Genomic DNA, 15,810 nt, shown 5'->3' with positions numbered 1-15,810 from the left:
GGGGGGGGGGGCTGGTACCCCTCCTCCCCCCCCCCCCACCTGTCATCCTAACTACTCAGGAGGCTTAGATCCTGAGAATCAAAGTTCAAAGTCAGCCTGGGGCAGGAAAGTCCATGAGACTCTTATCTCCAAGGAACCAGCAGAAAACCGGAAGTGACGCTGTGGGTCAAAGTGGTAGAGCCGCCAGCCAGCCTTGAGTTGAAGAGTTCAGGGACAGTGTCCAGGTTCTGAGTTCAAGTCCCAGGACAGGCACAACAACAAAAACAAGGAGATTGTATCTTGGGTTTGCATTTATGACTTAATGTTCTCCTTTTATGTTTGTGACTCACTCCACAGAGATTTCATCCTTTGTGTTTGGGTGGTAAGGGTGTGTGTGTGTGTGTGTGTGTGTGTGTGTGTGTGATATTCCTGGGGCTTGAACTCAGGGCCCTCAGCTTCTTTTGCTCCAGGCTAGCACTCTGCCACTTGAGCCATAGCGCCACTTCCAGCTTTTTCTGTGTCTGTGGCGCTGAGGAATCGAACCCGGGGCTTCCTGCATGCTAGGCGAGCGCTCTACCACTGAGCCACATTTGCCGTTCTTGTTTTCCACGTTTGTCATCTGTTAGGTATCTGGGCTGCCTCTAGCCAGGTACAGACAACTCACAATCAGGTGACCAGCGTACAAGACCACAGAGGGCCTGGTGGCTTAGGGCGTGGCCTCAGCCAGCCAGCTCAAAGGGGGCGCTCTACCGCTTGAGCCACAGCGCCACTTCTGGTTTTCTGGTGGTTTCACTGGAGATCAGAGTCTCTTGGCCTTTCCTGCCCGGGGCTGGCTTTGAACCATGAACCTCCAGATCTCAGTTCCTGAGTAGCTAGGATGACAGGCGTGAGCCACGGACTGAGAATTACTTGACTGTGGGCTATGGTTCTCAAGAGGTAGAGCACCAGCCTTGGGGTGGAAAAAGCAGCCCAGGGGCAGCGCCCGGGCCCTGAGTTCAAGCCCCAGGACCAGCACAAAACAAAAACCCACTCAAACCAAAGGAGACACCAGTGTCTCACGCTTGTCATCGCAGGCACTCAGGAGGCTGAGATCTAGAGGATCGTGGTCCGAAGCCAGCCCAGAAGAGAAAAATCTGTGAGACTCCATCTTCAACAAAACACCAAAAAGCCGGAAGTGGCGCTGTGGCTCAAGTGGTAGAGCGCCCGCCTTGAGCCAAAAAGCAGCTCAGGGACAGCGCCCAGGCCCTGAGTTCAATCCCCACGACTGACCAAAAAGAAAAAAAAAAAAAAAAGAAATCACTTTTGGCCCCCAAATTGGAGGTACTCTCCCTGCTCCCCCCACCCACCTCAGGTAAATCATGGCCCCCAAATAATCCGTCTACAGTGCAGCGATAGGGCTGAATATGTCATTGTCTCAATTCTCCAGGAATCCACTTTGCACCCCCCCAACTTTTCTTTTTTTCCATCCAATTTCAGCAAATGGCCAAGTGGGTCCCACTGATGCAATCTCCACCCCACCCCATTTCGGGGGTGACCATCGCAGCTAGGGCCTGAGAGATCCTTGGGCTTTTTCCAGAATCTCCTCTCTGATCTTGGGGTAATTGGGGTGTTCCCGGAGGACCTGGTACAGAGAAAAAAAAAATGAGGGGGGGGAGTGACCATCTGCTAGAGGTTACCGGGGTCCCAGCTGCCCCCCCAAACCAAAGCCCCCCCACTCCCAGCGACAGCTCACGCAGTGACAGATCTCAATGGCTTCCACGAACTTCTTGTCCTTCAAGTAGTTGAAAGCCAGCTTGAAACCTAAGGGAGGGGACCCCATAGGAGGGGACACCGTGTGCGTCAGAGAATCCCGTCCCTCTCCTCACTGAGAGGGGGACAGACTTTGAGTTCCAGGGTCAAGGAGGAGGGCTGGCTGTGGTCTGGTTCCTGTCTCTACCTACCACCTCCTCCGCTATCATCATCACCGTCATCGTCACCACCACCATCATCACCATCAGAGGACGCACCCCACACCCCACCCATCATGGCTGGTCACTTACCGACAGCTGGGTTGGCATGGTGGCTGTATTTCCAGGCAAGTTCGTAGTTGGTGGCCGCGTCCTTGTAGGACTGCTCTTTCTCCATGATGAAGCCCATATACTCATAGGCCTTGGAGCAGGACTGTGGGGTGGGAGGAAGGGGAGGGGAAGCCATGATGGACCCCAGAATCAGTGCAGGATGATGGGAGAGAGGAAGAAGGTTGAATGGCCTGGACCAGCCAAAATGCAGGGGGCTGGAGCCGTGGCTCAAATTGTAGAGCGCCAGCCTTGGAGAGAAAGAGCTTCAGGGACAGTGCCCAGGCCCTGAGTTCAAGTCCTGGGACTGGCAGAAAAGAACACAAATGGATAAAGAAGGGGCTTTCATGGTGGGGAGTGTCAGGGGACCCCTCATCTTTGTGAGGGGCTTAGCGATGTCCTTACTCCTTGCTACCCTGGCGTTGTTGGTGTAACCCCTTTCTACCAAGCTCTCCTGCGCTCTGAGAGGCACCCAGCACCTCAGCACCCTTCTGGGCATCTACCTAACACCAGCACCCCTCCTAGCACTTGACCATTCATTTCCGCCCCCCCTCTTCTGTCGAGCTTTTCTTCTGTCTGTCCTGGGGCTTGAACTCGGGGCCTGGGCGCTGTCCCTGAGCTTCTTTCACTCAAGGCTGCTGCTCTACCACTTGAGCCACAGCTTTCCTTTTTGATTTCTGGGGGTGCAGGGAAAGGGGGGGTGGGTGGTTCATGGGAGATCAGAGTCTCACAGACTTCCCCGGGCTGGCTTCGAACCCTGATCCTCTAGATCTCAATCTCCTGAGTCCCTGAGATGCCACCTTATCTCTTTGGCCACACCCGGGTCCCCCTCTGAGCTGAGCCTTTCTCCTCTGTCTCCCTACCCTGTACCCCCTCTTTTCTCCTCACAGATCTAGAGCCTCCCTCCTTCCTGTCTCCCCCCCCCCCCCCCCCCCCGCTCACCTTGTTGTACTGCAGACAGCGTCTTAGCAACTCAGAGGCCAAGTCGAACTTCCCACTCTGGCAGTAGAGGTCGGCCAGGAGCAGCCAACCCTGCTCCAGCTCGTCGGCCTCGGGCAGCGCCCAGGGGGCCTTGGCCAGGCGCTTGAGCTGGGTGCGGGCCTTGGGGATCTGCTTGAGCAGCGTGTACGCCTGCGCCATGGCCAACAGCCCGGCCACATTGTCCTTCTAGTCTCATGGAGGGAGGGGGGGGGGAGAGGGAGGGATCGGTGTATGCTGGGGGCATATCTGTGTGTGGGGGGGTCTGGGATAGTCAGCTACACCCCTGTCCTAAGCAGATCACCGCCCCCCTTCTCCATTCCCCAGCTCCCCCCACCCACCCACCACTACTCTCCACCACCTGGTACACATACACACCTCGGCCTGCACCATGTTGACAAAGACGCCCAGAGCCAGCTCCATGTTGGTTTTCTCCCTGGTAGCCAGCAGGCAGAGGCTCTGCAGGAGCTGGAGCTGGGCCGGAGCTGGGTCCAAGGGCCAGGAGAATTCCTGTAGGAGCTTCTCGGCCGTGCGGACCCCGTGCTGACGGGATTCTGTCCTGCCCCAAGAGCTGAGCGTTGATCTTTATGATTAGATGTTATTATTATTATTATTGGTGGTGGTGGTGGTGAATGTGGCCAGGTCTGGGGTTTGAACTCAGGGCCTGAGCTCTCTCCCTGAGCCTACCTGGGTTCAAGGTGAACGCTCTGCCACTTGAACCACAGCCCCACTTCTGGCTTTTTCTGGGGTTCATTAGAGAGGAGAGTCTCAAAGACTTTGCTGTCCAGGGTGGCTTTGAACCATGATCCTCCAAATCTCAGCCTCCTGAGGAGCTGGGATGATTGGCGCGAGCCACTAGGGACTAGCTAATTTTTCTATCTATCTTCCTACCTATCTAGCTATCATCTATCCATCCATCCATCCATCCATCTTAGTTTTGACAGTCCTGGGGCTCGAACCCAGAGCATCTTTGTGCTGTTCCCGAGGTATTTTTTATTTTATTTATGTATTTCTTTTGGTTACTCAAGGCTAGCCCTCTACCACTTTGAACCACGGCTCCATTTCCAACAGTTTGGTGGCTCAGTTAAGAGATAAAGAGAGATTCCTGGATTTTCCTACCCAGGGCTGGCTTTGAACTGCGATCCTCAGATCTCAACCTCATGAATAGCTAGGATGAGAGGCAGGAGCTATCAACACCTGGCTGTTTTTTTACTTTTTATTATTCTTGTTGTTATTTGTGTCAGTCATGGGGCTTGGACTAGCTTCTTTTGCTCAAGGCTTAGCGCTCTACCACTTGGAGCCATACATAGCGCCACTTCCTGTTTTCTGGTGGTTCCTTGGAGATCAGAGTCTCACACCCTTTCCTACCCTGGGGCTGGCTTTGAACCACGATCCTCCAGATCTCAGCCTCCTGAGTAGCTAGGATGACAGGGGTAAGCTGCCGGGGTCCGGCTCAGAGCTGAGGATTTCCTGCCTGTCAGGCCCTTTACCCGGCCTTCCGGCGGATGCTGTGAGCTTTCCCTCCCCAAGGTCCCCTTCCATTTCCGCCTCCCTCTATCCTTACTTGTTCTCGGCCCCCGGGTTTTCAAAGGCCTCTCCTCCCACAATCTCGTTATCGGGGTTCAGGCAGATCTGCACCATGTTGTACGTGGCCATCTGGCCCCACGTGCTGTCTTTCCGGGCCTTATTCAGGAACTTCAAGGCCTCGTTGGGCTGTCCGATGTGCCTGGAGTTGGAGAAAGTAAACCACCGCCCCCCACTCCCCAAGAATTTAAGGGGAAAGGGGACACCCAAAGACTTGTGGGGGGGCCATAGCCATAGGCACTAGCAGCTCTTGTCTGTGCTTCTCAGGAGGCTGAGATCTTGAGGATTGCAATGAGAGGCTAAGCCCAGGAGCTGTCATCCTAGCTGTACCAGCTGGGAATATGGCCTAGTGGCAAGAGCGCTCGCCTCGAATACATGAAGCCCTGGGTTCGATTCCTCAGCACCCCATATATAGAAAACGGCCAGAAATGTCCCGTGATCCCTCACCCCGCCCTCTCCATCCCAGCTCTGCTGACCAGTAATAGATGCCCCTGCAGTAGTTGAACCCTGGCTCCGACAGCACCCTGCCGGATGCTTTCTTAGCCAGTTCGAAGAACGTGGGGGCCTCCTCCAGCCGTCCACTGCGGCGCAGGAGATCGATCAATTTGTTCAATACCAGAAAGTTGTCTGAAAAGAAAGAAGGCCGCCAAGATGGACTCTAGCCAAGGCCCCAGCGGGCCTCCTCATCCAAGTATACAAGAACAGATGGAGATCTGAGGAGCAGGGTTCAAAACCAGCCTGGGGCAGAGAAATCCTGAGTCTTTTATCTGCCGTGAAATGCAAAGAGCTGGAAGTGGCTCAAGTGGTTAGACAGACGGCCTTGTCCTGATTTCAGGGCCAAGTACCCGGGACCAGGAAGCAGCCATTGGCCTTGGGAAGGGCCCAGCATGTCCTGGATCTTTCCTCCTCCACCCCCCCCCCTTGTTTTAATCAGTTTCCTGCTTCTCTAGAAACAATCAGGAGGGTTTCCTCCGCTCAGTCCGGAAGAAGAGGAGAAGGCCCGCCCTGGCCTGGGGAGATGAGGCCCGAGGTGGGTGTTGGCTGAGATCTGAGCTTGGCAGAGTGGGAATTACCTGGAACTTTCTCCAGGACTTGCCGGTAGTGACTAATGGCTGCTTCGTAGTTCTGTTTCTGAAACATCAGGTCAGCCAATATCTGTCGGAAAACACACAGATAGGGCCTTAGTGGTAGAGTGCTTGCCTCATATACATGAAGCCCTGGGTTCGATTCCTCAGTACCACTTATATAGAAACGGCCGGAAGTCGCGCTGTGGCTCAAGTGGCAGAGTGCTAGCCTTGAGCAAAAAGAAGCCAGGGACAGTGCTCAGGCCCTGAGTTCAAGACCCAGGACTGGTAAAAACAACAAGAAACCACACAGGTACCCTATTGCTGGCAGTGGGGAGAAGGCCAGGAACCAGGCACTCTTACTGGCAGCAGGCTTAGCTCCCCTAAGCCATTTCCATCCCTTGTTCAGTGGGCGTGGCTTCCCTGGAGCCAATCAATGTCATCCCCTGTGTTCAGTGAGCGTGACTTCCCTGGAGCCAATCAATATCATCCCCTGTGCTCAGTGGGCGTGGCTTCCGCGGAGCCTATCAATGTCACTCCCTGCGCTTAGTGGGCGTGGCTTCCCTGGAGCCTATCAATGTCAACCCCTGTGCTCAATGGGCGTGGCTTCCCTGGAGCCTATCAACGTCATCCCCTGTGCTCAGTGGGCGTAGCTTCCCTGGAGCCTATCAATGTCACTCCCTGTGCTCAGTGGGCGTGGCTTCCGTGGAGCCTATCAATTTCATCTGTTTCAAGTGGGCGTGGTTTCCCTGGAGCCAATCAATGTGACCCCCTGTGCTCAGCGGGGCCTTGTGGTTGCTCCTGGCCCTGCTAGACACTGAAGGGCCTGGCAGGTGGCAGGGCCCCCCTTCCTCCCCCCCCCGCCCTGCACCCCATCTTCTCCGCATAAAATCCCCCGCTCCCGGTGGTATAGATGGGGGCTTCCACTGGAACAACTGGAGATAACCCCACCCGCTTCCCTCCTTCCCCCCAGGGGGAAGCAGTCTTAAGTGTGGTCATGGGGTCCCCTGGTGGTGGGGACCGGGGTGAGGGGTGGGGGGGTGGGGAGGCGGCCCCCCCCCCCCCCGCCCCTGCTGACCACAGAGGTGGAGGCGTCCTCCTGGCAGGTCTGCAGCAGCATGGCGCACTGGTCCTCGCACAGATCCAGATGTCCCTGGAGCAGATGGAGCCGCGCCAGCTCCAACACCACCTGGACCCAGGGCAGACGCCATCAGGGCCTGCTTTTCAAACTTGTGGTGTGGGCAGTGGGGCTTGAACTTGGGGCCTGGGAGGCCCCTCCCTACCATGTGAGTCACAGCCCCACACTTCCAGCCTTTCTTCGGGTGGTTAATTGGAGATCAAGAGTCCCCTGGATTTTCTGGGGGCCGGGAGGGGGGGGCAGAGAGGGGGCAGGCTGCCTTCCCACAGTGACCCCCTCCCCCCGTTTTCCTGAACCTCAAGGGTCCCCACCTTATTATTGGTGGGCGCGTAGGAGAGGGCATCCTTGTACGAGCGCACGGCTTTTGCGTAGTCCTTCTCTGCGGCGTAGTACTCAGCACACTGGACACAGATGGACGAGGCCAGCTGCTTCTGGGGAGGGATGGCTTCCGGCTGCTCCATGGGAACCCGCTTCAGAATTCTCAGCTGCAGATCTAAGGCCTTGGGGGAGAAGAAGCGAAGCTGGGCTGGCACACCTGAAGTCCGGGGGGTTCAGGTTTCAGCAAGCAGCAAAGGATGGCACAAAAGTCATCTGGGGATCTGGGGGCCTGGGGGTGGGGGGTGGGGTGAGGTCTGGGGGGTACAGCATAGAAATCCAATCATCTGTTGTCCAGTGCTGGCGGCTGGTGCCTGTCATCTCAGCTCCTCAGGAGGCTGAGATCTGAGGATCGTGGTTCAAAGCCAGCCCGGGACAGGAAAGTCTGTGAGACTCTGATCTCCAGTAAAATGACTCGGAAAATGTTGGAAGTGGAGCTGTGGCTCAAGGGGTGGAGTGCTAGTCTTGAGCAAAAGCAGCTCAGGGACAGTGCCCAGGCCCTGAGTTCGAGCCCCAGGGCAGGCAAACCAAACAAACAAAAAGCCAACAATCTGTGGATTTATCTGTTCACCAAGTGTCTCTCTGACCTCACAATTTGGTGTGTCTAATTTGCTTTGATTACCTTATACACAGCAGGTAAAGAGTTGTTGCCCGGAGAAAGTTGAGTGTGTGTGTGTGTGTGTGTGTGTGTGTGTGTGTGTGTGTAAGTGTTGGGGCTTAAACGCCGTGCCTGGCTGCTGTCCCCTTAACCTTTTCCAGTTTTTGCTAGTTCATTGGAGATAAGAGTCTCACAGAATTGCCTGCCTGGTCTGGCTTTGAACCACGATCCTTGGATCTCAGCCTCCTGAGTAGCTAGGATGACAGGTGTATGAGTCTGCAAGCTATGTGTGCGTGAGTGTGTGCACGTGTGTGTGTCTCTGTCAGTTCTGGGGCTTGAACTCAGGGCCTGAGCACTGTCCCTGAGCTTTCTCTTGCTCAAGGCTAGCACTCTACGGCTGCAGCCATAACTCCACTTCCGGTTTCCTGGTGGTTTTCATTGGAGATCAGAGTCTCACAGCCTATCCTGCCCAGGCTGGCTTTGAACCGCGATCTTCAGATCTCAGCCTCCTGAATAGCAAGGATGACAGGTGTGCCCCGGGACCAGCACCCCCCCCCCACACCCCGGCTTGAGTCTTCTCTGTCAGTTACCTTGTTCAAAGTCTCCACCACTTCCTCCTTTCTGTGGCTCTTGTACACCTTCGCCAGTAGCAGCAAGCACTTCACCTGGTTCATCAGGGAGGCGATGTCTTTGGCTGTTGGGGGTGGAGGGGGTGTGTGTCTCCATCAGTGAGTCTCTGGTGCTGGGGTGGTGGGTAAATTCAGGAGGGGCTGCTTCAGGACCCCCCCCCCCCACCCCCAACACCTGTGGGAACGGGGGGGGGGAGGGGCAGGAAGCCAGTGGAGAAGGGTTGCATAGGTTCCAATGAGAACTTACCAGAATCGCGATCCAGCGCCTGCTTCAGAACCTTCTCGGCTTTGTTGAACTTCTTTAATTTCAGAAGCAGCTCTGCCAGGTCACAGCACAGAAAGTCCTGCCCACTGATCTTCTGGGCAGCCTCGTAATAATTAATCGCCTTGGTGGAGATGGAGACCATTTGGGGGGGGGGGGCCTGGGTTGGCTTCCTTTCCCATCGGGACATCAGACCCCAGGTCTCCAGGCCACGGATCATTTATTTTTATTTATTTTTATTTTTTGCCAGTCCTGGGCCTTGGACTCAGGGCCTGAGCACTGTCCCTGGCTTCTTTTTTGCTCAAGACTAGCACTCTGCCACTTGAACCACAGCGCCACTTCTGGCCGTTTTCTGTATATGTGGAGCTGGGGAATCGAACCCAGGGCTTCATGTATAAGAGGCGAGCGCTCTTGCCACTAGGCCATGTTCCCAGCCCCCTGAGACTTTTATCTCCCCGGCCGTGGATCATTTTAAGACACAATGAATGACAAAGACATGGGCGCCTGTCATGCCAGGCATTCAGGGAGACTGAGCTCTGGAGGTTCCCAGTTCAAAACTATCCCCTGGGGAAGGAAGGACCAGGAAACGCTTGCCTGACAAATGACTCAGAAAAAGCTGGAAGTGGCGCTGTGGCTCAAGGGGTAGAGCACTAGCCTTGAGCAAAAGAGGCTCAGGGACAGTGCCCAGGCCCTGAGTTCAAGCCCAAGGACTGATACACACACACACACACACACACACACACACACACATAAATAAATCCATAAAGAAATAATGAGCTGAACTATGGTGGCTCACACCTAGCTCCTCAGGAGGCTGAGATCTGAGGATCACGGTTCAAAACCAGCCTGGGCTGGAAAGTCCATGAGACTCTGATCTCCGATGAAAACCACCAGAAAACCAGATGTGGTGCTGGGGCTCAGAGTGGTAGATAGAGAGGTGGCAAAAGACCGAAAGACTGGCAAAAGAAAGGAAGGGAGGGAAGAAGGAAGGAGGGGGGAAGGGAGGAAGGAAGACAGATGATGGCTGAATTTGCCCTTTGGCCGGCCAGTCCCTCAATAGGGAGCTGGGATGGAAACAGCCAGTTTGCAGCCCCCCCTCCCAGCCTCCCTCCCCGGGCCTCCCTTTTCCGGCCTCCCTCAGCCCGGCCCGCCGGACCTTGCTGTACTGGTGCGTCTTCACGTAAGCCTGTCCAATCCTGCTGACCAGTGAGGCATCATGGGGGTTCTTCTTGTAAGCCTCCTCATACACCTCCAGGGCCTTCTCCGGCTGGTGGAGGAGGAAGGGGGGGGGTTGTGGGGGTGTGGTATGGGGTGCGCAGGGCTGTGGGGGCCCCCTCGCTCGCACGCTCACCTCCTGGATGTTCATGTAGGCGTCCCCCAGCAGCAGGCTGGTGTGCGGGCCGGGCAGGTGCTCACAGAGCTCTCTGCAAGGAGAACCAGGCCTCAGCCCAGCCATGCAGAGGCTGGGAGCTGGAGGATCAGGGTTCCAAGCCAGCCTGGGCAGGAAACGCCCTGAGACTATTTTTTTTTGCCAGGCCGGGGGCTTGAACTCAGGGCCTGAGCACTGTCCCTGGCTTCTTTTTGCTCAAGGCTAGCACTCTGCCACTTGAACCACAGCGCCACTTCTGGCCGTTTTCTATATATGTGGTGCTGGGGAATCGAACCCAGGGCCTCATGTATACGAGGCGAGCACTCTTGCCACTAGGCCATGTTCCCGGCCCCCTGAGACTTTTATCTCCCATGAAACCACTCAGGAAAAGCCAGGATGGCGCTGTGGCTCAGGTGGTAGAGCGCTAGCCTTGAGCAAAAAGAAGCTCAGGCCCTGAGTTCAAGTCCCAAGATAGGTGCAATATGGAAAAGAAAAAGGAAAGGAAGGAAGGAAGGAAGGAAGGAAGGAAGGAAGGAAGGAAGGAAGGAAGGAAGGAAGGGAAGAAGGGAGGAAGGAAGGGGGGCAGGCACCGGTAGCAGCCGATGTAGAGGCGGGCATCCTTGTGGGCACGCAGGTAGATGGCGGCCATCTTCTCCTTGGCCTGGATGTAGCCGGGCTGGGCGGGGGCCACGCGCCTGAGCATGTCAAGGGCCACGTCCACGCTGCCCTTGCTCAGGGCCAGGTCCACGTTGGCGATGGTGACGCGGCTCTCCTCGGGTGTGCCGCTGAACTGGTGAATGGCGTCCTGCATGACTTTCGTGGCCTCGTGCTGTAAATCACACGGGGTGGGTGGGTGGGTGGGGGAGGGGAGGCTGAGATCTGAGGATGGCGGTTCAAAGCCAGCCTAGGCAGGAACAGCCTAGGAGACTCTGATCCCCAAGGAAACCACTAGGGAACCGGAAGTGACGTCATGGTTCAAGTGGTAGAGTGCTAGCCTTGAGCACAAAGAGGCTCAGGGACAGTGCCCAGGCCCTGAGTTCAAGCCCCACCACTGACCCAAACAACACCAACCCAAACAGCTTGCTTTCTTGCCTGTCCTTCCCACCCCCCCCAAATCAGGGCCTCCTCCTTGGTCTCAGCCACAACCCCCCCCCCCCGCCCTGGGCGTCTCTCACCAGCTCGCCATTCAACCGCAGGGCGTCTACCAACTCCAACAAGACGGACGCCCTCTCGCTGGGCTGCAAAGATGGCGTCCGGGGTCTCCTGCCCCCCTCTTCCCCCTTCATGACTGGCATTTTCATGATCATCTTCAGGGTCTTGATGGCTTCGGGGTGGTCACCGGATTTGTTGAGGGCCCTGGCCTTGATGAAGTGGTACAGGGGGTAGTTTCGAACCTAGAGATGGGGGGTCAACCAGAGAGAGAGAGAGAGAGAGAGAGAGAGAGAGAGAGAGAGAGAGAGAGAGAAGACAAGGCCTCAGACTGGCCCATATCACAGCCATTGGACAAACAGGGCTTGAGGGGTACAGGCAGCTCCCACTGCCCTTGGGGGGGGTGGTGACAAGTTGAGGGGTGAGGGGACCCCCACCCCCACCCCCAGGGCTCACCTGGAAGTTGTGGCTGACACCCAGCTCCAGGCAGTGGGCGCACATGGTGAAGTTGTCCTGGGCCAGGTAGATCTGCGCCATGAGGAGGTGCGTCTCCGCCAAGGTGGGATCCAGGTCCAGGCAACGCTGCAGGGTGTGCTGAGCGTTCTCCAGGTCTCCTGACCACAGAAAAGCCATTTCGGGGGTGCTTGGGGGAGGGGAGGCGGGGATTGGGGGAGTCCCGGGGATTGGGGGAGTCCCAGGGCTTGAACTCAGGGCCTGGGCACGCCGTCCCTGAGCTCTGTACGCTCCAGGCTGGCGCTCTACCACGATGAGCCATCAATGGCGCCACTTCCGGTTTTCCTGGTGGTTTCACCGGAGATGAGAGTCTCACGGACTTTCCTGTCCCAGGCTGGCTTTGAACCTATGATCCTCCAGATCTCAGCCTCCTGAGTGGCTCGGATGACAGGCATGAGCAGCTGCTACCCGTCCCAGCGTTCAGGGATCAGGAGCCCAATCCGCACAGGGCAGAGACTGAGGGCTTCCATCAAGCCACAGGCATGGAGACCCCCGCCGGCCCACCTCCTTTCCCCCAGGTGGCAAGGGGGGGTTCAGGAAGGGTTGTGGGAGTCTGGAATTGGAACCCAGAAGGAGCTGGGTGTCATTGGCTCATGCTCTGTCATTCTCAGGGGGGCTGAGATCTAGACATTTGTAGTTCAAGGCCAGCCCCGGGAAGGGAAAGTCCATGAGACTCTGATCTCCAGTGAACCACCAAGAGAACCGGAAGTGGCGCCATAGATGTGCCTCCAAATCATAGAGCAAATGAGCTCAGGGACAGTGCCCAGGCCCTGAGTTCAAGTCTTACCACCGACAAAAAGAAAGAAACAAGAAGCCAGCAGGGATGGAGGCCTGGAGTGGAGGCTGGGACCCACCTGAGAGAAATTTGACCTCAGCCATCACAAACAGGGGGTCCATCATGGCCGGTGCCGCCTTCAACACAGGACTCAGGATCATGGCCACTTGCTTCAGCAGCGGAGACAAGACCTGGCCCGGGGCCCGGGGCTGCGGGGCACACAAGGGGTCGGCCATGGTCTTCCCCGTCCCCGGAAGACCCCCAAAAGCCCTCGCAGCACCCCTCCTTCCTTCCCTCCCTCCCTCCCTCTTCCCTCCCTCCTCCCTCCTCTCTTCCTTCCTTCCCACCTTCCTCCCTCCATCCTCCTTCTCTTTCCTTCCTTCCTTCCTTCCTTCCTCCTTCCTTCCTCCCTTCCTTCCTTCCTCCCTCCCTCCCTCCCTCCCTCCCTCCCTCCCTCCCTCCCTCCCTCCCTCCCTCCCTCCCTTCTTGTCCCTGGTGCTCTACCACTTGGAGCCACAGCTCCACTTCCGGCTTTTTGCTCATCCATCCACTGAGCGAGGAGTCACACAGATTTCCCACCCGGGCTGGCTTTGAACCGCGATCCTCCTGCCAGGCATGAGCAGCGGTGCCCATCATGCCCACACTGGGGTGCCCGTGGGAGCCCGGGGCCTGTTCCCCACCTGCTTGGGGCAGAAGCGCAGGAACTGGCGGGCCACGCAGACCAGGAAGCTGGGGTCCAGGCGCTCGAAGTACTCGGGGCCCAGGGGCAGCGAGTGCATGGCGGAGAAGTGCAGCTCCACGGCCTCCTTGAGCAGCGCGGGCGCCTCCTGCTCCCCTTGGTGTTTCTTCGAGGCCAGGAGCGCCTGGAGGAACACCAGCACCTGCAGGGAGAGGCCAAGCCCAGGCTGGACGCGTGAACCAGGAGCGAAGACAGCAGGGCGAAGGCCTGGGCCCACATATCCATGAAACCAAGGGTAGGATGCGAACCCCAGCCTGTCACCCCAGCCACTGAGATCTGAGGATCGTGGTTCGAAGCCAGCCAGGGGCAGGAACGTCTGAGATACTCTGATCTCCAATGAAAACCACCAGAAAACCAGAACTGGCGCTGTGGCTCAAGGGGTAGAGCGCCAGGCGTGACTAAAAGCAGCTCAGGGCCAAGTTGGAGCCCTGGAACTGGTGATTCCCCTACAAACCCCAGCATGGTCCCCCCCACCCCAGGCTTGTACCTCAGACTTCCCCAGAGATTGCTGCACCTCCTTGAGGAACTCCAGCTGCTGCGTGGCCTCCTCTAGCTGGCCTTGGAGGATGTGACACCAAATGTTCCCTAGAATGGGGGTCGGAAGTGGATGAGCAGCCGGGCAGCCATTAATGCCACGGGGAGTCCGGCTCACGCCTGTCATCCCAGCTACTCAAGCGGCTGAGATCTGAGGATCGGGGTTCAAAGCCAGCCCCTGCAGGCAAGTCCGTGAGACTCTCATCTCCAATGAACCACCAGAAAACCGGAAGTGGTGCTGTGGCTCAAGTGGTAGTGTGCTAGCCTTGAGCAAAAAGAAGCTCAGGGACAGTGCCTAGGCCCTGAGTTCAAGCCCCAGGATACACACACACCACACACACACACACACACACACACACACACACACACACACACACACGGCAGCTGGCATGTCCCTCCTGCTCATGTACTGCTCCTCCCACAGCCCTGGTACCATTTTTTGGGGGACCCCCCCCGGAAGGGCGACACCTTGTTCCCAGCCTGCACACACCTGTGAGGACGGACATCCTGTTCTCCTCCAGCTTCGTGGCCTGGGTGTACCAGGCCCGCGCCTCCTTCGGCTGGTTCTGCAGGAGGTACAGGTAGCCCAGCTCCGTGGCCGCCAGGCCGCAGGAAGGCATGGCCGTGGAGATCTGCTCCAGGAAGCTGCTCACCAGCTGCACCACCTCCTGGTGCCTCCCACACTGCGGGGAGAACGCCACAGGGCGTGGGATGGAGGGTCTCAGGACACAGCCTCATGGCCACGTCAGAGATAGGGTCAAAAAACACTCAGGGCAGGATGGGCAGCGCATGCCTATAATCCTAGCAACTTGGGAGGCTGAGAGCTGAGGATCGCGGGTGGAGGCCGATCCAGGCAGATGTATCTGAGAGAGCTCTTCTCTCCAATGAAGCAGAAAATAAACAACAAACTAGTGGTAGAGTGCTCACCTAGCGTGCAGGAAGCTCTGGGTTCGATTCCTCAGCGCCTCATACCCAGAAAAAGCCAGAAGTGGCGCTGTGGCTCAAGTGGTAGAGTGCTAGCCTTGAGCAAAAAAAGCAGCTCAGGGACAGCGCCCAGGCCCTGAGTTCAAGCCCCACGACTGACAAATAAATAAACAAATAAAATGCTGAAAGTGGAGCCTGTGGCTCAAGTGAACTGGCAAGATGCAGGGCCAGAGCCATGGTTCAAGCGGTAGAGCTCCAAGTTCATGCCATTCCACGGGGCTGGCTTGGAACCGCAATCTTCTAGACACCTTGGCCTCCTGAGGAGTAGCTGGGATTGTAGAGTGAGCCACCGGCACCCAGCTGCATGTCATTCTTAGGAAAGGCTACGTTTGAGCAGGGAGCTGGGGGACAAGGGGCCGAAAGCCCCTTTAAAGGAAGGGCAGAGAGACGCCACCAGACCAGTCAAGATACCGGGAGCAGTCTTCTTACCAATCGGCTAACCACCAGAATCTTCTTGAGGTGGAGGCTTGGGTTTCCAGGCTCTTTCGTCTCCAAGGCCCTAATCAGATTCCCCACAAAATTGGCAGCCTGGGGAACAAAGAACGGCAAAATGGGGGTGGTAGCTGCCATTACGCTGTTGGTGGGCAGGAAAATGAACGGAAATAAAACTAAACCTAGTTGGGCGCCAGTGGCTCACCCTTGTCATCCTAGCTACTCAGGAGGCTGAGATCTGAGGATTATGGTTCAAAACCAACCCAGGCAGGTAAGCCCATGAAATTGGTTTTGTTTTGTTTTTAGTCAGTTGTGAGACTTGAATGCAGGGCCTGGGCACTGTCTCTGAGCTCTGTTACTCAAGGCTAGTGCTCTACCACCTTGAGCTACAGCTCCATTTCCGGTTTTCTGGTGGTTCATTGGAGATAAGAGTCTCACAAACTTTCCTGCCCTGGGCTAGCTTTGATCCTCAGATCTCAGCCTCCTGAGTCTAGGATGACAGGTGTGAGCCACCTGTCTCTTTAAATAATTTTATGAAGGGTTATTTTTATTTATTTCTTATTTTTTTGCACCAGTACTGCGACTTAGCCTCAGGACCTTGTTGCTCTTGCTTACGTTGTGTTTTTTTTTCTCTCTCAAGGCTGGTGCTCTACC

General features: G+C 56.6%; 1 protein-coding gene across 4 annotated transcripts in view; it reads right to left on the bottom strand.

Moving 5' to 3' along the window:
• Positions 1 to 1,522: 1,522 nt before the first annotated feature.
• The window catches only part of Ttc21a (tetratricopeptide repeat domain 21A), a 20,478-nt gene continuing 6,190 nt past the window's right edge, over positions 1,523 to 15,810 (bottom strand). For 3 of the 4 annotated variants that reach the window (XM_048334619.1, XM_048334621.1, XM_048334622.1), the window contains 22 exons: positions 15,154 to 15,252; positions 14,231 to 14,423; positions 13,694 to 13,791; positions 13,148 to 13,348; positions 12,547 to 12,676; positions 11,636 to 11,793; positions 11,206 to 11,424; positions 10,621 to 10,859; positions 10,013 to 10,085; positions 9,818 to 9,928; positions 8,647 to 8,785; positions 8,361 to 8,464; positions 7,109 to 7,297; positions 6,738 to 6,848; positions 5,669 to 5,750; positions 5,072 to 5,222; positions 4,576 to 4,737; positions 3,390 to 3,582; positions 2,976 to 3,200; positions 2,019 to 2,139; positions 1,712 to 1,779; positions 1,523 to 1,600 (listed from right to left, as the gene is read on the bottom strand). In XM_048334619.1, the coding sequence (XP_048190576.1) occupies positions 1,523 to 1,600; positions 1,712 to 1,779; positions 2,019 to 2,139; positions 2,976 to 3,200; positions 3,390 to 3,582; positions 4,576 to 4,737; positions 5,072 to 5,222; positions 5,669 to 5,750; positions 6,738 to 6,848; positions 7,109 to 7,297; positions 8,361 to 8,464; positions 8,647 to 8,785; positions 9,818 to 9,928; positions 10,013 to 10,085; positions 10,621 to 10,859; positions 11,206 to 11,424; positions 11,636 to 11,793; positions 12,547 to 12,676; positions 13,148 to 13,348; positions 13,694 to 13,791; positions 14,231 to 14,423; positions 15,154 to 15,252 (3,144 nt within the window). The remainder of the gene's footprint in view (positions 1,601 to 1,711; positions 1,780 to 2,018; positions 2,140 to 2,975; positions 3,201 to 3,389; positions 3,583 to 4,575; positions 4,738 to 5,071; positions 5,223 to 5,668; positions 5,751 to 6,737; positions 6,849 to 7,108; positions 7,298 to 8,360; positions 8,465 to 8,646; positions 8,786 to 9,817; positions 9,929 to 10,012; positions 10,086 to 10,620; positions 10,860 to 11,205; positions 11,425 to 11,635; positions 11,794 to 12,546; positions 12,677 to 13,147; positions 13,349 to 13,693; positions 13,792 to 14,230; positions 14,424 to 15,153; positions 15,253 to 15,810) is intronic. The other variant, XM_048334620.1, reaches the window with a different exon arrangement.

The sequence above is a fragment of the Perognathus longimembris genome, chromosome 26 (assembly GCF_023159225.1).
Source record: "Perognathus longimembris pacificus isolate PPM17 chromosome 26, ASM2315922v1, whole genome shotgun sequence".
Lineage (NCBI taxonomy): Eukaryota > Metazoa > Chordata > Mammalia > Rodentia > Heteromyidae > Perognathus > Perognathus longimembris.
This window is presented reverse-complemented; position numbering and strand designations above follow the sequence as displayed.